Source organism: Alligator sinensis, unplaced genomic scaffold (assembly GCF_000455745.1).
Source record: "Alligator sinensis unplaced genomic scaffold, ASM45574v1 scaffold439_1, whole genome shotgun sequence".
Classification (NCBI taxonomy): Eukaryota; Metazoa; Chordata; order Crocodylia; family Alligatoridae; genus Alligator; species Alligator sinensis.
In genome coordinates this window covers 1,021,838-1,045,588 of record NW_005842523.1, presented here as the reverse complement: position 1 = coordinate 1,045,588, position 23,751 = coordinate 1,021,838, and the positions used below count along the sequence as shown (strand labels likewise).

At 39.5% G+C, this 23,751-nt stretch overlaps 2 protein-coding genes and 1 pseudogene across 6 annotated transcripts in view; 1 reads left to right on the top strand and 2 right to left on the bottom strand.

Annotated features, from left to right (window-relative positions):
• The window catches only part of DNAJC24 (DnaJ heat shock protein family (Hsp40) member C24), a 77,623-nt gene extending 71,483 nt beyond the window's left edge, over nucleotides 1-6,140 (top strand). The window contains exons 4-6 of one of the 2 annotated variants that reach the window (XM_006031677.3): nucleotides 3,242-3,310; nucleotides 5,540-5,765; nucleotides 6,006-6,140. In XM_006031677.3, coding sequence (XP_006031739.1) covers nucleotides 3,242-3,310; nucleotides 5,540-5,664 — 194 coding nt within the window. In that variant the 3' untranslated portion in view covers nucleotides 5,665-5,765; nucleotides 6,006-6,140. Of the gene's footprint in view, nucleotides 1-3,241; nucleotides 3,311-5,539; nucleotides 5,766-5,986 lie in introns of both variants that reach the window. The other variant, XM_025213348.1, reaches the window with a different exon arrangement.
• A 505-nt stretch (nucleotides 6,141-6,645) lies between these two features.
• The window catches only part of IMMP1L (inner mitochondrial membrane peptidase subunit 1), a 62,946-nt gene continuing 45,840 nt past the window's right edge, over nucleotides 6,646-23,751 (bottom strand). The window contains exons 6-8 of one of the 4 annotated variants that reach the window (XR_003095899.1): nucleotides 16,796-16,839; nucleotides 13,443-13,553; nucleotides 6,761-6,778 (exon numbers count right to left, since the gene is read on the bottom strand). Coding sequence is in view for 2 of the 4 variants with exons in the window: in XM_006031675.3 (XP_006031737.1) it covers nucleotides 6,710-6,778; nucleotides 13,443-13,553 (180 nt within the window). In the remaining 2 variants the exon portion in view is untranslated. Of the gene's footprint in view, nucleotides 6,779-6,931; nucleotides 6,977-13,442; nucleotides 13,554-16,795; nucleotides 16,840-23,751 lie in introns of those variants that run through there. The other 3 variants (XM_006031675.3, XM_025213347.1, XR_003095900.1) reach the window with 3 other exon arrangements.
• On the bottom strand, nucleotides 15,454-15,505 carry LOC112551606 (annotated as a pseudogene).

Here is a 23,751-nt window from a genome sequence, read left to right as displayed (position 1 = left end):
TGCTGAAAGTGACTGCATAGTAACCTCCTCCCTTTCACTCTCAAGCAAACATCCTCCTCTAACTTACATCCCTTTTTATGGGACACTGGCTCTGACAAATGCTGCTTTGTAAAATCTGTGCCTGGAAACAGACATCTTTGGAGCATGATCAGTTGTGTTGCAATATGTCATCTTTGGAGCATTAGCACGCTTCAGGGACATCTATAGACATCCCCGGTTGCTGTGCCCCAAGTTGGTGCACATATGCAAGCAAGGAAAACTTGGGTTTCCCTCCTTTGTATTTGCAGGTGCGCAGGAAAAACCCTCTGCAAGAAACTTCCTTGCACTTGCCTGCAAACATGGAGGGGGAACCTGAGTTCCTCCCTCTGCAGGTGCAGGCACACTTGAGAAAATCCCTCTGCAAGGGATTTTCCCACATGGGTCTGCAAGTGTGGAGGTGGTGGGGGATGGGTAGGAACTCACACAGAGGTCCTTTCTCTGCAAGCACACAGGAAAATCCCTCTGCATGCTGCATGGGTTGCATGCCCCAGAGCCCCAACTGTCCTTGCTTACCCAGGCACAACTCCTGGAGAGAGATGTCTGGACAAGTGGGAAAGTGATGCAGGCACTCTGCCCCTCAAGCCCATGGAGCCACTGCCTAGGGAGGATGGAGAGCCCAGGCAGCTTGACTCAGCCTGAGCTCTTCTGCTATAAGCAAACAGACATGGTCTGCGCCCAATTTAATACTGCCTTCTGTCGCGGCCACAAATTTGAACATTTGTGGCTGCAAAGGAAAGGATGGATCTCTGTTTGCTTTCACTTCGTACTGCCATAACAATTTTTATGGAGGCACAAAGGTGACTTTTGTTTCCCCCCTGTGACTGGTGGCCTCTTTTTTAAGTTTTATTTCCCTATACAAGTGAAGTAGAGAAATGATGGGACCTCCTAGTGTGGTCACCTTTTTTACCACTCTGTTTTCAACACTGAACAAAAGGTGCTGGAGTACAGTCCTCTGTAACTTCTTTAAAAACCTTTGAAAAAGGAGAAGGTGTTCACATCTTTCACCTTGCTCTTTCTCCTGTCCTTTGAAGAGAAGAGGTCCTATATTCTCCCTGCTTCATTAAAAAGGAGAAACAGTAATTATGTAGGTATTGAAATACATTCAAATAGCATTACAGTATACTTGAGATAAATTAAGAGCACTGAACTTTTCTTTGATTTAGGACACTATATTAGACACATTAAGTACTATTTTGAGGAGGTGGTAGAAAACTAAAGAATATTCAGTCCCACTCCAAATGACTAATCTCTGATTGAAAAGCACCATTATAGCTCTTGTTTAGCAAGACCAGAGCAAAACCAGCAATAAGAAATATTGGTTAATAGCTGTATCCTCCCTTTTGCCCCTCCGTGTCTTTTTTCTTCTTCTGACAGCAGCAAATTTGGATATCAGTGGATTAATTTTGTTTTAATCCTTACTTCTTTAATGTACTGTAGGTGTTCAGCATACATTAGATCATGGAGGTTTTATTGATCCTGTCATCTATAACTTGTCTGATATGTTTTAATTGCCTTCTTTATGACTAATTGAGATGTGATTCATTCCCAATGAAGCTATACTGTAGATTTCAGATAAATGTAGAATCATAATTTAGTTGTCTAAAACACGCAGGCAATTTTATAAGTCACTCTTAATATAATTGCTAATTAGGTTTTATCATCGTGTAAGAGGCTGATATATCATAGTTTCCTTTTATTATTGATATTTTACTATTGACAAATGATATTCATAGCTAACTCCTGAGATATACATGTGAAACTGATACTGTGATCAGTCCTTAAAAGAAAAAAACCACAAATTACACAGCTTTTGTTCAAAGATGCATCTAGCTGACATAGCTTAGAGAAAGTTCTGATTAGTAACTGTCATAGCCAGGCTTAGATAGTTGCTTCGTGCTGTCTTGCCACAGCACTCCTCTGCTGTCAAATTAGGACTTGAAATTGTGAATCACTTGTTCTACACAGTTAATATTTGAAATTGATTTATATAATATTGCTGTTTTATTCTAAAAAACACAAGGTATTTAACTTATAAAGTGCTAAAGGAGGCAATAGCTGCCAAAGCCAAGACATGTCTTGTCCTTGTGTAAAAATATAACTTTTGGGTACCTAAGGACCTATAAAGTAAAAAGTGTAAGTGTCTCCGGGGTTAGGCAGCAGCTCACAGGTAGAATTTGAAGGTTATAATTTTGGATTTAGGTACTAGAATTCTGCTGGAGTCCTGTTATGGATCTGTGTTGCTTGACCAGTAGCCCTATCGCAGGTGAAACCTACACTGTCAATTCTTAAGGCTTTTTGTAAATAGTGGGCACATCTACATGAGATACTACTGCACAGTAGGTTAGTCTTTTCTTTCAAGGATGGATTAGTAGATTAAACTACTGCACTGTAAAGCATCACCATCTACATGTGTGTAACATTTACTGAGTAGTAGTTTAGTCTTGGTCAGCCCAGACAGCAGGGGGTGGGGGAACTGTCCCCTCCTCAGGCAGCTGTTTCCCAGCCCTGTGCCCTGGGGCTGGGAAACAGCTGTTGGGGAGGGGATGATTTCCCAGGCCTTTGTCCTGATCTGCCAATTGAGGCACAGGTCTGAGAGGCAGATGCCTCAGAGATGGGACAGCACCCCCTGGAGCCCAGGCCTGACTCTAGTATCCCCTGCCAGACCTGAACTGGCACTTGGGGAAGCCTAGAGATCCCCCTAGCTGCTATAAGGGAACAGAGCAGGGCAGGAGTAGTTCTGCAATGAACGGTTCCCATTGGGAGCAAATTTGCTTCCGATGGGCACATGTGTAGACATGCTCCCAGGGAAAGCTTACTGTGAATTAACAGCACATGTACATGCACCCAGCATGTCTCAAATACAAGTATGCCAGCCAGTAAGGTACAAAAGCTAACAATTCTTCTAGTATGATGCATGAAACTATGTTGTGTCTTTTGCATCCCACATCAGGCTGCAAGGAAACTCCCATATAGAGACTTGCTCTCAGGCCAGTTAAGTTGGAAAAACAGTAAGGTTGTGCCATGAGATGCAAAAGCCTAATCAAGTCACTGTAAAGCTATTAAAAAAGACTGTGTTCACAGTTGGGACTTCCTAGCAGTGAGTAGATGTGGCTAGACAAGGAAATACTAATTTACAAGTAAGAAACAGAATTATCCTCTCTCCATCAATCCTAACAGAACATCTGTCACTGTTTCCTTGTAGAAGATGATCTCACACAGGAGTGGCCACTGGATGCTCAAATATATCTTGAAGACATGTCCTGGAATAATGGTACGAATGTTTCACTTTTTATATTGGAAATAAAGCAGTCTTGTATAGAGCCGTTGTGGCTGCTTTCTAAGTCTTTGAGTCCTTTTACCTTTCGCAATGTCTGTGATAAGTGGAAGAGTTCACTCACATTTTTATATGCTATTTAACATCTTATTGTTTTGTGTAAATTTCTTGGTGGTGTTAACTTTCTCTTTAAAATTCTTCTTACCTGCCAGGGTTTTTTCTTTTGTTTCTTTGGTTTTGTTATGTTGCTTTTCTTATGAATTTAACTTTTACGTTTATGGCTATTAATATGACTGCAGTACTCTCCACTGTGGCCTGCTATTTTTCTGTTTTTCCCTTCACTCCTATCTTCAAAATCAGGTGACATTGATTCCTGTTTTGCTGTTATTGAGTTGGAGTTGCCAATTGCCTTTCTGCAGTATTTGGTACTGCACTTCTTTGAGCCCTCTCACTTTTGGCTTTCTGACAAAAATTTGCATGGCTACCATGCAGCATCTGAGTTGTCTTCTACTATTACATTTGATTCTCTAGACTCTTTTCTCCTTGGTTGGTGGAGAAGTATCATCTCCCTACAAGGAGCACATCCCTCCTGGGTCCCCTGCTTTTGCTGTGACTATTCTTACACATAACTTTTTCCATTTTGACAAAATGTCACTTTTCTCTTACCCGTTATCTTAAAATCAGTTAGTTGATAAAAACACCCCAAGTTATTTTAAAAAAATCTTGGAAAGAAAAATGCTTCCTCCTTTTCTTTGCTTATTGCTGCCTTACTGTCTTCCTAACTTACTACTTTAACAGATCCACAAATTGTTCTGTTATTACTGTGGCCAATTTTTTAATTAATGGAAAACTGCACTAAACATGCTCTTTGACTTCTTAAGAGTTAAGGAACTCACATGGGGGAGGGAAGCATTCCTTGATTTTGGACCCTTCTCCTAGAACTAGTTCTGTGTTTTTCTCAAAGAATTAGTAGAGCTCCTGGCAGATGTCATACTTAAAATCTGATTAACCAGTTACCCGTGTCTTAAGTAATAACCTGGCCACACATTAATGTAATTAATGGCACAATAAAGCAAGAAGTCACAAAAATGTGTAATAACTTTGTGGCTGGGTCCCATCACACTTGTATTGCACGTGGGGCCAGGCATCAGCTGACTGGGGCTCCTGGCCTTGGGAGCGCATAAGACCCTGATCAGCTGACTGCCACTCCCAGCTTCTGAGATGCGTGGGAATCGAGGGTTGTACTGTGCCCCCATGGCTGAAAGCCCCAGTCAGCTGCTACTTGCTGGTACAGGTGAAGTGCAGGATCATGATCCTGGGCTCCCTTGTACTGACAATATTGTGCAATTGGGATCTGATCCCCAATCCCACCTCTTGCCATGCATGTGTAGCATGGCAGGAGATGCAATTTTTGGGATCACATATAAGATCCCATCATGCTTTTAAATGAATATCTGCCAGCAACCTAAAATTAAAAAAAAAAGGATGGGAGAAGAGACCAGAACCCTTGAAGCCTCCCCCTCTTGAAGCAGAGCACCCCAAACATGAGGCTCATTAGATCATACCTTCTCTTGTGCCCTCTCTTCCTAAACCCATGAATCTTGTATTCCTTCCTGCATAATGGAACATCTTCAGCAGGCTACGTGGAGTGACAGACCTATAGACTGGTGGTTAGAACACCTTCCTAGGAACTAGGAGACTAGCGTTTGAAACCCCTAAAGCCAAGGAAAGCACCTGAACCAAAATATGTTACTTCCCAGCCAGATGCTCTGACTATGAAGTTATTACATATGTCATGGTTTGTTATATATGGGTAGGCTTTTCATTCAGCAATTTTTTTGGTAAAAATAAAGCAACTATTACTACATTTTGTGAGAAGTCTGGTGTTATCTTGGAGCTAGATACCTACTGGGTTGGGCCAGTTAGGGTCATAAGCATTATTCCACCTCACTTTTAGATCCTAATAGGGCTTAAGCAAGAGCCAGGTGCCTAGTTGCAAAGGGTAGAATAGTTCTAGGCACACACCAGAAACAGAACTAGAAGCTTAGACATTTTTAGATCAAAGAGGCACCTACTAATTTTTAAATATCTCCAGAGTTAGGTGGCTCCTGATGGGTGAGAGGGAAGGGTTTGGAAAGCAGTTTTTAAGTGACTTAGGCAGCTAAAGGTAATTCCTCAATTTGACTTAAGGTTTTGCTTATTTGTGTTTCATTTTTGTCTCAACAGATGAACAATGTTATACTTTCTTATGTCGGTGTGGTGGGAAATACACTATCTCCAAGAATGAAACTAAAGAGGTTTCCCTGGTTTGCTGTGACACATGTTCACTAATTATAGAGATCCTTCTCTGAATAAGCAACTGCTTCACTCAAGCACAATGAAAATGATAGTTTCATCCAGCCAAATATTCCTTGACACATTTATTATTCTGTCCACTGAAAAGGTGTGCTCTGTAAGTACCAGCTTAGTCTCAGATCCAAGAAAGCCATTTTTTAAAGTTATGAACAAGAGCTATTAATGCTTCTAGTAAATAATAATAATAAAATCCTTCTCTACTCTTAATATAAGGTGAACTATCAGGTGTGTGAAAATGGTGCTAGTTTTCATTGATTTGAAAACCTTATTTACTTACCACAACCATGACCGCTCTTAATTTTTAATTAATTAACTCAGGTTCCATCTTCTAATCTAGATGTCATGCTTTCCTCAACTAACAATTGAGGAACATTTCCTCTCAACCTGAGACCATATGAACTGCAGTTGGGGCACTACCATCAAAGAAGTTAAATCCCGTGTAATAGCCCAGAAAAACAAGTTACTCTGCAATCAATTAACATGAGATGTGATCTTCTGAAACAGAGACTATTAGAATGTGAATATATCTAAAGGTAGAATTCTCAGAAAGCAACATGCAATGTGCTAATAAACCATAAGTCACTATATACTGGTGCCCTGTAAGATTTTTTAATTATTGAAGTCTTTCATAAATTGCATACTGTATGTCCAACCACCTGCTAGTTACAGCATTGCTAGTGGTTCTGCCTCAAGGATTTACATGGTGATACGTAAAATGTCAACCAGTGTTTTGTTCTAAAGTCACTTATACTTTAAATGTTCCATTCATAAAACAATTGGAAATGTTAAAATTTAAGATGCACATTTTGCTCTTTTGTATGTATAAGAGGACTCACTATGAATGGTCAGCTGAATAAGCAAAGCATTTATTTCCATTGGTGACTCCAGTGCACTACTTTGTACATTTTAATAAAATGGGACTATGGTCAGAAAAACTTCGATATCATTCATTCTCGCACAATGTTTTTATATTTATTGTAAATAAAAAGTTCATTTGAATTTGTAGAAAAAGTTAAAGCTAGTAGAATTCACATAGCTGTCTTAATCATCAACAAATCTATGGCCATTGGGGCTAGCGCGTAGAAATCCAAAATCATTCAGAGGCCATATCTGTAAAATAAAATGTTAAAAATTAAATAAATCATTACAACTTTTTAATTTCAGTGTTTCTATACTGTCATTTTTGTTGTAAGTGCTTTACATATATTACATCAACTTTTAATTATTTGATTATAAGGGGATTGTACAAGGAAGAGATTTACTTACCTGTGAATTTTCTTTACTTCCTTTTATGTCTGCATGTACCTACTGGGAGGTATTAAATTGTACAGGCTCAGTGAGGTAGAACAAAATTTGACAGTAGGACTGCCCTCTTTGGGGAGTCCCAGAATTAAGGTTTCCAGAGCTGGAAAATACTAGTAGAATATGAAGTCACCTAACTTCACCAGGTAAACCTTGCAAAAGAGCCTTAGGAAGCAGAAAGTATTCCTTTAAAAAACATTTTTTTCTATTTTTTTTCTGGAGAGTCAACAACTCCAGTTCTGAGACAAACTAATTAATTACACACCTCCAGATTACTGCTAGGCTTTCCCCACAAAACTCCATTTGAAGACAGTTTTGCAAATTATTCATGAAAATGTATACTGATACCCATACAACTGCTTGACAGATTTCTTCACTTGATCTTAGCCAAAAGGCCAAGGAGCACAAAAAAACTTTCTTCCCTGCAGAAAAGCTGAGCCCCACAGGAAATGGATTGTACAGTTAACCAGTGAATTCATTCCAGACGTTTTGCTGAAACTTACAGATCACTCCTCTATCTTGCAAACTGATGAATTAGAGGCCTTCTTCCCTTTTAACTGAAGAATATAAAATCTGCATGTCAATAAAGTTGTGTGTGCTTGAGGTAGATTAAGTGCTCTATTGACATTCTCTTTATGTTTAGTCTTCTTAAAACATTTAGAATTAGCCACTTCCTGCATCCTGTGGAAAACTGTATTTATTAAACAAAAGATAGGTCCATCTACAGAATCGCACTGTCCTTAGGAAAAATATAATATCCTCCTATTTGAAGTGACTGCTGCTAAGATATTTCTTGGGAGACAGAAAGCAGAGTGAAAGAGTCTTGTGGTTCAAATCACTGCTCTGCTAAGACTCCTAACAGCAAATTCAAGTTTCCAGAAGAGGAAATTCCATATCACAAGAGGGATGGTGAGTGTAGCTCTTCTAATGATTCTTTTAAATGGTGATTTGAAATCTTTATGGTTCAAAATGTTCTCTGTGCCTGCAACCTGTCTTAGTAGTGTATTAAGCTTGGGATCTTTAGCCGGCTCATCCGAATTCTTCAGACATCTATTATCTTTACTGTCTTGATATTCATAGTATCAGTACTGGTGTTTGGGTCCAAATGAGAGAATTCACTTTTGAGTTTTGTCTTTCTGGTAGAGGGTTTTAATAATGCCAAAGTTTAGTTGTGTGCGCCTCCCCATCTATCATTAAGTTGATGAGAGGTGCAACAGAAATTTCTGTTGATATGTCAAATAATCTATTCCGTGAGGAAAAAAGTGACCAACTTTGGAACAGTAATTCTCCACTGCTGATTTGTAATTTCTGGCTGGTCTTAGAAAAGGAATTTCAGGAGCACTATTATACGAAATCTAGCTATTATGCTAAATGTCTATGCATGTAAGTGGAATCAGGACTCCTGGTAGAGGTGATGTTTTATTAGACCAACTAGATTTTTGCAAAAAAAAAATCTTTACCTGCAAGCTTTCAGGCACAAGCATCCTTCTTCAAGCATAAGAGAAAAGATTGCAAATGCTCTCCCAGGTAGAAATGAAAGTTCATATTTCATAGGAGAGTTATGCACATCTGGAAATTCCTTTGAATGCTACATGATTTTTAGGGATGTCTGACCAAATGACACTTGAGCAGTTACATGCGTGAGGACAGATATTTTCCTTGCAACAAATGCTATTATCTTCCTTGATAGCTGTGACCTCATCTAAATGCAGAAGTCACTGACATGGTGATTGCTTTACATTCACCAGAAATCTAAGTTCCAGTCTTCTTTCTACCCTAAAGAGCTCTCTCTTTAAACAAAGACCTTATGAGATCCTCCTGTAAGTAGGGATAAATTGTAATTCCCACTTTTTGAGAATGATTAGTAAAAATACAAGGAGAAGACTGGTGTGGCAATCACAACTCCAGGTGAGAGAGACCAATAATGAAAATGTGTTTTGTTCTACTGAAAGTGTAGAAATGTTAATGTGTCTCTGGCACATTCACAGAGGCCTCCTTGTGAACTCAGTGAAGTCATGAAAGCCTGGGGTGATGCAATAGATGATGATAGACTTTGGTGTTTCTGTTCAGACCTGTATAGACCTGGTGAACTTGTTGATAGACTTGCAATATAAGATGGCTACTATCCTCCTATTCCTTAGGACCACAAAGAATTTTGAATAAGCTCCACAAAATATCTTGCTATTGGCATGAGGCAAGACCTGAGCAGGTGTTTGAATGCTTCTATTTTTTGGTGCATCTGTCTGTTGGTCTAGGATAATTTGTTAACAAAGAACTGGAAGGGACCAGCTGGCTTATGGAGTCTAGTCACTCTGCTATACAGCAATTATAGTGTAGTGGATGTTTTGTCCACAGTAGGATCTGTTTCAGTTCTTTCTGCCACAAGCCATCTCATGACAGCCTGAACATTTTTATAACAACAAGAAACCAGAATTTCAAAAGTAGCATGGCAAAGGAGAAGAGGAGGACAAGGATGCCTATCCTGCCTCAAGCTCTGGAGTGGCAGGACATTTCTTAGATAAAATATTCCTATATAATCTTAGGAAATCAGCCATATAGGAACACTACAAAGAAAAATTTAAAAAAGCCCAGGCCCCTTTAAGTTCAACGACAACCTTGCAGAATGAGCAAAAGTCTCCATCATGTGCAGCCTCATATAAAAGAAGTGAGACACTGAGTTAGGTAGATGGTTCAAGAAACTTCCAAGAGAATCCTATTTGAAGTTTCTTAATCTTTTGCAACAGGCCCTTTTTCTCCCTCTTCCAGAAATCTCTCAGCTTCCTATGGATAGGCAACTAAAAAAACCCCAAAAGTTAAAGATGCATAATGAAGGTTCTTTTTGGATCAGTATGACTGAAGAGACTTGGTGTTTCTGTAGACTCCTCTACAGCTGGCTATTCGGCTCTTCATGCTGTTGAATGGGGAGTGGAGGAAGTTGAAAAACAAAATCCACATCCATATAGCCATGCCATAATTGACAGTGGGTAACAGGTCTGTTCCATCTGCAGTCCACCTGCTCAAGACAACTCTGAAGCAAACCTGTCTCTGAAACCCTTGACCAATTGTGCTAATTTAGTTTTAAAGTAATCCTAGGACCCTCCATTTAGTCTAGTTCATATTCTTTTATAGTTCTATCCTGAAATGATCAGTTATAAAGAGGAGATCCATAGTCTGCAGATGACTTGGGTTCTCTACTGAAGGGTAGTCCTAGCCTCAGGCTAGCAGTCAGTCTTTGTTCTGCCTCTAACAAAAAAGAGATAGTAGGAAAATCCAAGCTGCAGCATGTCACACATGGAGGATTTCAAAATAAGTACTTAAAAAAAAAATCATGATTTCTCAAGAAAACTTGCTTAATTACATTCATATTGAGAAACTGAAAAAGTTCTGACACCTTGATTTATTCTTTAAAAAAAATAAACATAGTAAGGGTCATTGTAATTAACTGTTACTTTTTCCTTCCAATGTATTACATTAATCTTAACTATTAGTAGGGACCTACTTAATTTGTGGTTTTGTGGAAACTGCGAAATCAACAACAAAAACTTAATAGAACTAAAATGTTGGCTCCCCAGTGAGGGCAGCCTGCTATCAAGATGGCAGCTACGCCCTCGTCCCCTTCCCCAGGCCTCTCCACCAATCCATGCCAAGGGGCAGGGCCACTACAAATGCTTGTGAAACTGGCTCTGCGTGTCACAAGTGGACAGTGCAAAACCCTTTGTCTTGCCGCAATTCCAGTAGGTCCCTAATTAGTAGCCATCTTAAAATGTGAATGTCTGCACACACAAAGAAGACCCAGGTATATTCCCTGTAGTTTGAAAGAAGAAACATGAATTTTATATTATGCATGTTTGTTTATAGTACCCAAGTCTTTGAAAGTTATGATAGAAACTGATGTGACTTGATTCAGTAGCTGTTTTTCTCCTCAGCTCTCATACATTGATTTAGCCCAATCTATAGGGAATTAAAGGGATTGACCTTCTCTTTTGAAGTGGTGCCACATGTGTACGTTTTGACTTGAGTCCAGCATTCAGGGAGTGAGTTGAACAGATTATATTTGGGGCGATTTGTGCCCAGCCTTGGCTTGAAGTGAGTACTGTCACAGAAAACTCCCCTTCAAGTGGTTTTGCTGAGTCTCCAGGGACTTACATTGTAGGGAACCTATGGCATTGCCCAAGCAATTCATCTTTCACTGTCATAGTGCTGCCACATTACAATAGGTGAGTAGTGTTGAAATGTTATCATTTGTGGCTATTAATGGGTTGAATATTGAGCTCTGTCAACTTTACGTAAGAGCCTTAACCTTAGCATGATTAAGAGAAGCTAGTCTTTCTCTTCCCAACAATGGTTTGTTTATACCACCTTGGAAAGCCCTTTGGCATGTTTCTGTTTTCAGTTATTATTGTGGATTTCAGCAGAAAACCAATAGCAAAATCACCACATTATTGTGCAGTACATGGCTTCACCTGTAGACTAATACGAGACAAGCACCTGGGTGTTGCAGTCAGGGTTTCAGTTGGGTTAAAGGTAGGAAAAGGGAAATTATTTCCAAAATTATATTGGTAGAACTCTTCCTACGGGAGGTATATACAGTAGGTTTTTTGCCTTGTTACCAGGAGCTTAACTGTACATTAAAAGGGATGCAGTTTGAAATCTATTTATGAAATACTGCAACTGGTCCATAAAAAAAAAAATGATCAAAGAAAGCTTGGTGAAGCTAGCTGCTCTACTTGAACAAATATGGCTCCTTTATCTATGTACTGCAGTAGACCTGACCTTTCCTTTTACAAGGACTATTAAAAGGTGTATAACTTGGTCAAAAGCAAAGTAACTTTCAGTGCTGTATGAAATAGTTGCAGCCTACTGTCTTTTGTCATAATATTCTGTAGTTAACAAGAGGATGGATGATGACAATAGCAATGTGTTCTGATGAAGATTACTATCGTAGATTTATTGCTGCTATTGGTATTACACATTTCAATACTTGCCCAAGCCATGTACATTGTCTTTGGAAATATAACATAAAGCTTGCTTGTGTTACATAGCATGTGTTTAGCTCTCATTAGTAAAACATTAATAATCATCACTTGGCAATCAAGCCATTTTTAAGACTCAGAAATGTCCTATACTGACACAGTGGCTGATGATGAGATTCTTTTAAAAAGTAATTTAATGGGCTTTCCACATACACCTAACATTTTAAGTGGTCAGTAGACTAGCTCTACTTTTATAAGGTTGAATGGAAACCAAGATCCAGCTTATCCTTGTGGCCATTTTTCAACAGCACAGAACCACAGTCTCTAAAACAATGGTCATTCTTTGGTCTGGAAATATGTGGTAAGACAAACATGCAGAGATGGAACAATGAGAACTTGCATATACACCAGGGAGAAACTGACAGCAAGTGTTTTAATAATCCGTAAAGAACAGAGGTCAGACAAAGCTGAGGGGGGAAATGTTATTTCAGGTTTAGTAAGCAATTAGCAATCATGGTCAGTAGTTGCAAGGTTCTTTGAAAAGTCATAAGTTGCCCTCCTGACAATTCTAAGCTGCATAAATATACAGAAATGTGTTAAACCAGAAATAAGTCTTTTCTGAGTACATATGCCAGTTTTGCTCATAGGCACTTAGATGATAGATTTGTAATATGTAAAGAACAGTAGTAAGCAACTACTTTTATTTTGTCTGTAACATCATTTAAACAGTTTTCTGGTATATATGCCTACAGAATTGCATAAAATTGCAGAATTGCATACATTTATCTAAGTTTATTATTATGAATTCTTATAAACTGTACACAGTCATGCAGATGGAAAGAATATGAAATGCAGTTGACGCAAAATATGTTTTTAGAATTGTTAAACCCAGGAGGTTTACTTTTACTGTATTTCCTTCATCTAACATTATAAATATCTATTATTACATTTTGATGTCTAATGTAAGGACAAATAACTAGGGCTATATATTTGCAAAACCAAAATTAAAGCTGCTTTAGAGATTTAGTTTAACTCTAGGCACTGTGATGGACCCATACATCCTTAATCATTGTTAAAGTCCTCAATTGTTTAGGTCTTGTAAGGCAATTTTCCCCCACCAGTCTTGGGTCTTTGCAGACATACAAAGCAACTAACTGTATAATAATTCCAAAACAATTGTTTTTCATCATTTTGCAAAGAGGATTACAAAATCCAGTTAAGGATAGGTTATAGTTTCTACACATGGTATCCTGAGACTGGTTTTAGATTGTATTTTCAAAATTGCGCACCTAGCTTTAATGGTACTGATCATATGAAACAAATTTTCAAGTGTAACTATTAAAGCATCCTGAATAAATAATGAATTATCCTCTTGCAGTTTCTTTGCACTTCCACTCTTATCTACTTCAGTGGGCTGCTATCAATGTAGGCAGAGTGGAGTTTGATTTCAAACTTTTAAAAGTTCTTTATACATCTCATTTTAGATGCTATAGGTATACCTTAAAGCATATGCGTCCTCTTATCAGTCCGTAAGGAATAGGTCCATAGCACCTGGAATCTGTAGAATTCCTGAGATTATCACCTTCCAACCATACATGTCCTTTTGGCACCTGCAGTTGGAAGATCAAAATAAAGTTTAAACAATAAAGAGAATAATTTATTTAAAGGAAAGTGAAGAATTTTTCCTAAGATATATTTGATAAAACTTAACACACTTGTTTCAATGCCATTCAGTGAATTATTAATATTACAGTCTCTGTTATAACAGTGTGCCAGATTTAAAAAAACAAACAAACAAACAAACAAAGAAAAAACTATTTTGAAGTATCTCTTTTATCACGTGCTCCCAAAACACTAGGTTGCAACTAAAAATCCAAAATGAAGATGTAAGAGGTTAGACCAGTGTGACAGGGTCATTAATTTAATAGACTTCAAAAGAGGTCATTAGGATGTTGACTGAAAATCTGCCCTCCTGTCACAGTAACAGCATGAACAGGGCAGCCACACACTCATCAACATCCTGGGGCCAGCACCAAGGCTAGACCTGTTAGTGGGCTCATGATGAACTAAATGGTAATTGATTGTGACATCAATTACGAATAATCTCATCATTTTATTGGAGTGGGCTTGTCAAAGTTCTAATTAAGATCACAGTTCATTCTATGTGCAGGAAGAATCCACAACACATTATACTGCAATAACAACCATCACAAAATAGCAAGTCTCTTTTTATAATTTGAAAATGAATGATGGTGACCTTATACGATATGACAAAGACCTTTTATTGCCTATATGTACTATGCATTAACTATATTACATGCCACAGGTTCAGAACCTGACTAACCCAGGGACAAATCGAGAAATAGCAGCACAGCTGCATTATTAACCAAAATAAAAGAGAATTCAGAGCTGCATAGGTTTAAACAGCATAAAATAATTGATTCAGTATATATACCCTGCAATAACTAAGATTTGTGTTGTTAACATGAAATGGAATTGTTGAATGTTTCACAGCTTCACACAAGGATAAGCTTTTAAACATAAACCAACAAAGTATTTCTTAAATATTGTACTTGATAGTTCATATGTTTAAGAATCTAGGCTAGATTAAATTTTAACAATACCAATATTCTTCAATCTAACTGCTGCACAGTAATTAAATATTCAACCATAAACTGATTAAGGACATGTAAACTCCCCACGCACCAATGTTTACTTGAAGTGGCCAACCATGTGAAACACTGCTACATCCTTGTGTGTACACAACTATAATTAGATAAATGAACATGTGTTCTTAATTTTAGTCTCATCTGCATAAATGTTAAATGTGCAAGGTATAACAGAAAGATGATAAATACCTACCTGGCAGAAAGTAAATGTATACAACAGAAAATGGGCATCTACATTACACTACTAAACAGGTAGGGTCCAAACTTTACTGCCCTGCATATAGCAAGTTCAAAAATAGCTAACCACATAGCATAATTCTACTACCTTGGATAGCTGCTCCAGTCAGAAACTGAATGGAAGCCAACAAATAGAGCAAGACTAGTCTAGAGAACATCTGGGAAGCATGAAAGAGGAAGCAGCTCTACATTTAACTTTCATTAACATACGCCTCAAATAAAGTCTCTTACCACTTTTTAAAAGAAAGTTATTATTATCAAATCTGCCTTGACTGAGATAAAATTACCTTAACTAATTAAAACAATGTATAGATTCACCTGAGAAAAAAGTAAAAGACTACACTGAGATCCACGGAAATATGCCAGTAGGAGTGAACTCATCATCAAAACAGCTAAGACAGACATCACATTATTTCTGAAATAATCTTGACTGGTAGACTACATAAGTGAATACATTAAAACTACACCCACTGGGAAATATGTAGCAATAACATTTCTGTCCACCTAAAACTTAAGTCAGTGAACTGTTTATACATAGTCAACTGCAGTTTCCAGCCAGTTAAAGGGGAAAAATGCTACCAAGCAGCTCCACAAATAACTGCTCCTCTCCACGGAAATCTTCAGTAAAAGACGAAAGATTTATGCGACTTGAAGAGTACTAAATCAAGGAAGAAGTCAGAAAAGAACTGAATCACATTTCTCTCTTGGGTCCAAATGATCTGTATACAACAGTGGGAGCCAACCTTTTCAGCAGGTGAGCAACAAATTAGCCCTGCAGCTTCTGAGTGCCACTCCAATCCCCTTGATCTACTCAATCTGTTTCTTTGCCTTCTACTTCCTGTTCCATGCCCCCTGCCCAATCCCCTGATCTGCTTTCTACTTCCTGCCCTGTGCTCCTTACCTGACCTACTACTCTGTTTTCTTTCTCCTGCCCTATCTGCAACTGTGCTGCCTGTCCCCTCCCTGATCTGATGCATGCCACACACACGAGCTACCCATGCCACTTGTGGCACTCGTGCTGCAGGTTGGTAACCCCGGCGTAGAACATCCCATGCAACATATGCAAAGCGAGTTTTGATGGGTTGAGACTTCAGAATGTGCAGACACGCTTCCTTCACATGTGATGCTATAATTTTGCTTTATATAATCCTCTGCAAAAACCCATGCCATTCCTACCCACAGTATTCACTGTATCCACATCTCTCTGATCCATAATTTACTTTCAGATCCAATGCTGCAATACTGCAGTGCAAATGGGTGAAATGACCTTCCTGGTGCAAAGTTTACAATACAACATCACCCAGAGCTACAAATGGCACATCAAACTACTGTCATTTGAAAGAAGTATCCTAACATCAAGAACAAAAAGTAACAGGCATGATTGGCTGTGGCCCCATGCAGCTATGAAAAGAAGCAAAAACCCTCATGAAACAAAAGAGCAAAGCCTTAATCATGCTGGGTCCTGAAATAGCCTCACTCCTCTACTGCAACACTGTTTGATCACCAAGACACCACCAGCCTCTATCCTTTGCCCCATTTCACTGGTTACCATGCTTTTTTACTTTTCCTGACATATGGCCAGAGTAGACAGCCAAACCTTCATTAGCAATATAAAGAGTGAAATGAGGGCTTCAGCCACTCATAACAAAGATTTGCACAAATATCCCTAATCCTTCACATACTTGTGTGTTCCTGAACAAAAATTATGCCATCTCTGGCCCATTTATTGCCTATATAGTACTATAAATGCAATTCACTAGTTATAATAGTTTGCGTACTAGGCATAATAAGTGCAATAAAGAGTATTCTTCCACAATGAGATACACAATTTGTGGTAACTTTTACAAATCCTTCCAGGAAACATAACAGGACCCTACATCTTTAAAACTGTCTTTAAGACTACTGTCAAAATGTATGACTCATCTACAGATAATACAGTATAATACCTTTGTATGGTGCCTGTCCATCATCTAAGGCATTTCACTACAACCTAGAATTAAAACAAGCAGTAAAAATCACATGAATTAGATGAAAATGTAAAGCCAAATACTGGTGACAGGCCATAATCATTCATTTAAAAAAAAAAAAAAAAGAGAGAGAAAGAAAGGTAGATTATACTTTTTAGAAAATAAAGGCGAAAGCCCCAGACCTATAAAGGTTTATACACGTGCTTAGCATGGCACACTGAGCAATCCTGTTGATTTCAGTGGGTTTACTCATATGCTATAAATTATTTGGATTAATCTTTGAAGAATCAGGACCTAACTCTGTCTCCTTAAAAAAGGCAGAACATTCTAGTACCGTGTAACCCCTGTAGCAACAAGCTTGTGCTCATTCTAGTCTATAACATCAGTACTAAATGTATAATAGCTCTTTGATCAAATAGGGCAAAAAAATTTTATCAAGTCTATAAAACTGCATTCTCATAGCAGAATATTCAAAGTGCTCTATATACCAACTAACAGCTAGCACCAAAAACTATCTAATGAGAAAGGTATAAGAGTCACACCACTATTTTTTTTGCTAACTGCAGGTGGTGAATCTCAGGCTCTTAGCCATCTCTGACAAAATGAGTTACACATGCAGTAATCGAAAATATAAAACCCAACATTCAAGCTATGAAACCTATATTCATTATTATTACACAAAGCAAGTTTTTTTTTATTATAATAGTGCTTTTTAAAGAAGAAATTTGATTCGAACACAAGAGCGTGGAGTATAACCAACTATTTAATATTTCCATTGATCGTATTTTAGATTGGCCACCAATAGGCATTTATTTTGAACAGTGGAAAATTTCTGCTAGAAATGTTACTGGGAGAGTGAGCAGTACAGACATTCAGCCTGCAACTGCCCCCACTCCTTGCATCTTCCTTAAAGCTGGGTGATACCAGATTGGGAAAAGCATGAGGAATAGTGGCTGCTCTGTGCCTCCTAATCCTGGGGGACTGGAGCAGTGGGGCAAAACCCCCTGCCTGCTCCTCTCCCCAGTGTGCCCCAGTGTGAGGAGGAGGTCAGAAGCAAGCAGCAGCTGCTCCTTCCCTCCTCTCTGTCTACAGGAGGGGCAGGATCAGGTAGCCCTACCTTCCTCAACCACCACCCCTCACCCTCTCCAGACCAGGGTGACCCTATTCTCTGGAAAGCACAGAAAATTTTCCCTGATGCTCGACTCTTCCCAGGACCAGGAGGAGGTGATCCGCAGCTGGTCTCCCCTTCTTCTCCAGACCAGGGTGACCCTGGTCCTGGAAGGTATAGGGAACTTTTCCCTGCCACTTAACTCCTTCTAGTCCCGGCGACGAATCAAGAGGCAGAGAAGTGTACAGGCATTCATTCTCCTAGGAGAAACCCAGGGGTGACTTCTACCTGGTTGGAGATGGGATATTTTCCTCCCGGGATGGCCATTTTTGTTCTGGGAGGAATTGGGTGAATGCCTGTACACATGTTTTCCACTAGGACAGCTGCGATGAAATGTAATGACTGTATGTGGCCCTTTTCCATTTTAGCCCTGATCTACGCTTCGAGTATTAAAGGCTATATGGATCCCCTGCATGAATTTCTGCCAACAAAGATATACCATTAAAGCTCTCAAAAGCAACAGATGTACCAGTATAATAGGCTTTACATTGGCAAAGCTTATATCCGTAGCCAAACCAAAATAAACTATACTGCCATAAACATTTTTATGTTGCTATAACTCTGTCTACACTAGAAAAAGGTTTGTCAATCTGAGTGGGCCATCACTTAAAAATGGCAAAATAAGTGGAAACATGGCGTTAAAAGGCATACCGAGTTAGCAGGTTTACAAAACAAGAGAGTTTACAGAATTATTTATATACATTCATATATATATATATATATATATATATATATATATATATGTGTGTGTGTGTGATATATATATATGAATGTGTGTGTGTGTGTGTGTGTGTGTGTATATATATATATATGTTTTGTACTAACATGCAATATAAACTAGGGCTATCAATTAATCGCAGTTAACGCATGTGATTAACCCATTAATGTTTTTACAGGGTTTTTTAACGTGTGTTAATCACTACTAGTGCTGGAGAGAAAGCGGGCCGTCCCCCTCGCTGCTGTGCACCTGCCTGCGTGCTGCGGAAAAAGCAGCCTCTCTCCCCTCACTGCTGCGTGCCTGCTTGTGTGCTGCGGTAAAAGCGGCCCCACACCACACACACACACACACACACACACACACACGGCCAACAAGCAGCCAAGCAGGGTCCTGGGAGCAGACTCAGCAGCTGGATGGAGGTAAGTGTGTGGGGGATGGAGGGGTTGGAGGGCCAGGCATGGGGACTGTCTAGGGTTTGTGTACATGTGTCAGGGGGAGTGGGTGCCTGCCAGCGCTGGGGGAAGCTATCCGGGCACTGGGGCTGTGGCAGGGCAGGGCAGGGCAAGGTGCCTGCCCCTCCAACAGGAGAACAGGGTGGGGGGCCCTTGGAGGGTGGTAGGGGGCTGTGCAGCCCAAGGAGATGCTGCTGGGTGGGAACTGGGGGCTACAGGTTAGGAGTGAGGGGCACCGGCCGTGCCAGGGGGCTGCAGGTCAAGAGTTTTCACAATATAGAAAAAACATCCAAAATATTTATAATAAATTGGGATTCTATTATTGGTTAACTGCATGATTAAAATTGCAATTTATTGTAACTTTTTTTTAATCTCGCAATTAATTGCGATTAATTTTTTTGATTGTTCGACAGCTGTAATATAAACTTTACCCTTTATGTATAAACCCCTAATATGTAAATACAGTTATACAAACAGACAAAAGTGGAAGGATCACAAAGGTGCAGATTATATCACCTTTATTCACACTGAGTCACTTTGGTTCCAAGTAGTCTCTGTAATTTCACATCTGTACATGAGGTGTCTGTATTCTAATTCTATGGGAATAGGCAAAAAGTAACTACTACATTGAAGAAGACAGAATCAATCGTTTAGGTTTTAAAATAAAAAAAGTAATAATCATTGCCTTAACTGATTGCTATTTTTGTCTGGATACTTTATTTTTTCTAAAACATAAAGGTAACAAATGATATAATTATAGTATTTATTGAATTTTCTTTCCACAATTCTGTATAGTCTGTGCTTTTCAAAGGGTACAGTACTGCAATCAGTTTAGAGTGGTTCAAGTTTGACCTTTCCTAAGGTTACCAGTATTCCAATCACCTCAAGCAATATCAAAGGTTTACATTTAAAAAGAATCCTAAATTATTCCAACTTTTTTTTCTTTTCAGTGCAAAGGCTTCCTTCTTGAGCTATGATAAGAACTAATCTGAGCGCTGGACAAAAGAATAAAATCTCCAAGTTCTCATCTATCCCTACTGTGGTTTATTTAAGTGCCTCCCACTTTGGTACAAGAAACAAACATAATTGCTTCATTGCCTGCGGGTGTTCATTTAACAAAAGCAGCTTTTGTGAATAAACCACAGGTGTTACCTTTCTTGATTAAAGTGAAATATGATGAAAGAACCTACAATATCAAATGACAAGTTTACTACATACTATTGAAATGTATTTAAGTAAATTGCATCTAATTAAGAAAAAGCATACGACATAGAAGTGCAAAGATTCTGCTTAAGCCCTGAACATTTCAGGTCTTACAAACTTGATTTTTTTCCCATAATCCTTTATTTATTGCAGAACCACAAGTAGGTACTACATAGCATAGTGAATGTACAGTATTTACTACTGAATAGCATATCTTTCTTTTGGACTTAAAGGTTCATAAATAAGTGTCAGGTTGTTCATAATAAATGTCAGGTGGAATAAAACTCAATGACAAATTAATACAAAGCGTAAAACCCAATATTTTGGAAATCAATTTTAAAATTTCTGCATTATTTTGACTGGCAAAAATCCATGCCTTAGAAGTCTGATATCAATAATCATTTAATATAAGCTCAGTTGGTTCTATTCATGTAATGTAATGTAATGTAAGAATTAGAAACTGAGGATGTAGTAAATAAGTGAAGAATACTGCAGATTTGTCCTACTCAAAAATCTAATTAATGTTTAACACACAGAACAGGGATTTAACTTAAATTCTATGTACTTCTGAAGGTACTGGAGTAATGTAGCCATGATGGTCCAGGAAATGAGAGAAGGGCAAGGATTTCTGTGGATGATATTTTTAGTGGACCAATTGCACAGTTGCAATAGACTTAGATAGACTTTCAAGTGGAATGTATTCTTCCATTTTTTCTTCCAAAATTGCAAAAGAATAAAATTTATGATCTTTTCCCACTATAAAGTATGTATTAGTCCTTGCAGTGATTATCTATATACACTTCCTCACTTTGGGTGTGGCTCTCGATTGAAGATACTTGCTATAACATGCAAACTTTCCTTGTCCCGTGTGCTGGGGAAAAAAAAGGCAGCGCACACTTCCTCCATCTCAATTCCTCTGCACTTTCTGGCTGGAGATGAAGCATTCTTGTCAGGTCCTCCTTGTGTCCTACAATCCTAGTTGAAACTTCTTCTGCTCCGTTACATCTCTGGTTCCAGGAGTTTCTAGAGAAAGGTTTGATGCTTCATTAACATTTCATCTATTTAAGTCAGACTCCATGGGCTCATAACATTACTGCTGGGGTTTGCAGAGGTTCTGATGCTGCTCGCTTCAGCAGCATGTTCTTGCTCCACTATAGCCTTCAATCCATTACTGAAAAGTCCAGAAATGAATAGCCTTAGCGCTCTGGCTACACCAGGATAAATTATGACGGAACTGCTGGCACTGAATTACACAGCGTAGTACTGTTATTCTCTCAGAGGTTTACTTTGTGACTAGAGCCAGGGTGGCAAAGACTTACCTTTGCCACCCTGGCTCTAGTCACAAAATCCTCTTCTGGCCTCCAGGGCTGCCCCTGGGACAGAAATTGACCCACAGATTGCACGCAGTGCCCACCCTGGCCAGTCCAGAACCCACACCAGGTGCCTGCCCGAGCTGATCTGGGATGTGCTGCACCTAGTGCCCACCATGGCCCCTCCAGGCCAGACACCACATGCAGCATGGATCTCAGGTTGACCCTCATGGGCACCACAGTAACAGTCCCAGAACAGCTGGACAAGTGCCACATGCACTGGAGCTAGCATGAGGAGGTGGCAGAGAGTATGAGAGGGCAGTCCAGGGGCCTGATCCATCCTGCAGGGCCAGTCTTGCAACATTCATCTGGCCCGTGAACCACACTGCTTATTCGAACTGTGGGGCCAGATGGCTTTGACAAACTTGGACTAGAAAGCACTGAGTTCCTTTGTATTACAATCAGAACCAAGTTTCACGCTGGCCAGTCCCAGTGACATTTTATTCAGAAGTCCACCATCATACCTGGATCCATCTGTGGTTTCAGTTGCCATATAGGTTCAATTGTCAGAGTCTGTGTGTGGGTCTAAAGGTACCATTCCATCCAGTCTGTGACTCTTGAGTGTCTTGTCCTTTAAACTAAAGGGCATCTTGGTCTTTAAAGGTGTCCTCATAAGCCCCATTGTTGCTTGTCTGGTGGCCTCCAGGTTCCCATGTATCCCCTTTTGATGTTGCCTTAGTGCAGAGGTCAAGCAAAGTTTTCCAGTCAGAATGACGCAGCTCAGGTATGAGGTGGACTAACACTTAGGTCTGGCTGCTGCCACCACTCCCTGCCACCACCTCCCTGCCAGTCAGGAGAAAGAGCTGTGGCATGGTGCAAGCAAAGCCCCACTCTGATAAAGCCCCCACACCACCCAGCTGAGGGGCAAAGCCAAAACCCCAATGCCAAAACCCCCACTGCCTAGCTGTGATACAGACAAAGTCTGCCTCTGCCAAAGTCTCCACCTCTCAGCTGCGGCATAGTACTGGCAAAACCCCCACTCCACTGAAGCCACAGCTCCCACAGGCTGCTGACTAGCTCTCATTTTTCCAACTTTTCTATGTGTTTGGGAATAGTTCCTGCTGTCCAACATGCCGTTCTTCTGTTCCTCTGGGTGAGCTACCTGTCTGTTCCACAGATGGAGAGGATTTCTCAAGATCCAAGTTTGTGATAGGGGATTTTCAGGAGACTAATCCAACCGTGTCCTACTTTCATCCATTCCATGGATTATTTTAGGGGATTTCAGGACCTGATGTGCTATGTGAAAAACAGGCCTTTCACCTTTCCTTAGAGCAGTCAGTGAGTCCTCACACAGGTTGTGTAACAGCCTCCAGTACAACACAGATGACCCTGCCAATCAATGAGGACATTGTGGAGCCTTCCAAAATAACTTGCCAGACACCGGTGTACCTGTTCCCAACTGCTAGAATGATAAAAGACATCCACTGCCTCCCAGAAAGGCAAAGTATTTTTATACCCACCCTATAACTTCATCTTTAGTTCACTTCTACTAACAAAAAAGGGTAGCTGGCCATACTATGTCTCTACCACCTCCTGGGCCAATTAGTTCCACAAATGAACCGTGTGTTAAATAAAAAAGTACTTTCTCTTGTTAGTTTTAAATGTTTCCTTTTCTTCTTCTTTCATATAACTGATGTAGATACAGAACAGCAATTATAATTTTACATTTAGGTGGCTGAGCCAGACAATTGCAGCTGAGTGTACCACTGTGATACCTCCCTTCATATCTGTGGATCAGGTATTGAGTCGTTATGTTTCATGGTTCTGGGAGACCGCAGTTGCAGAGTTTTTAATTTTCCAGATCTGCATCAAATATCCACACCTCCCATGGCTTGTGTGCATGTGGTTTAGAGTTTCCCCATGAGCATTGTGGGAGATCAAAGCTAGAGACCTTCTGCATTGGATCTAGCACAACATGTTTATTTGGGACTTCTTGTGAACTCCATTCAGTTTTCCAAGCTTCATCAGGGTTGAAGTCACAATGTTAAAAGTGAAATGTGTAAATCCAGAAGGGCTTGCACAAC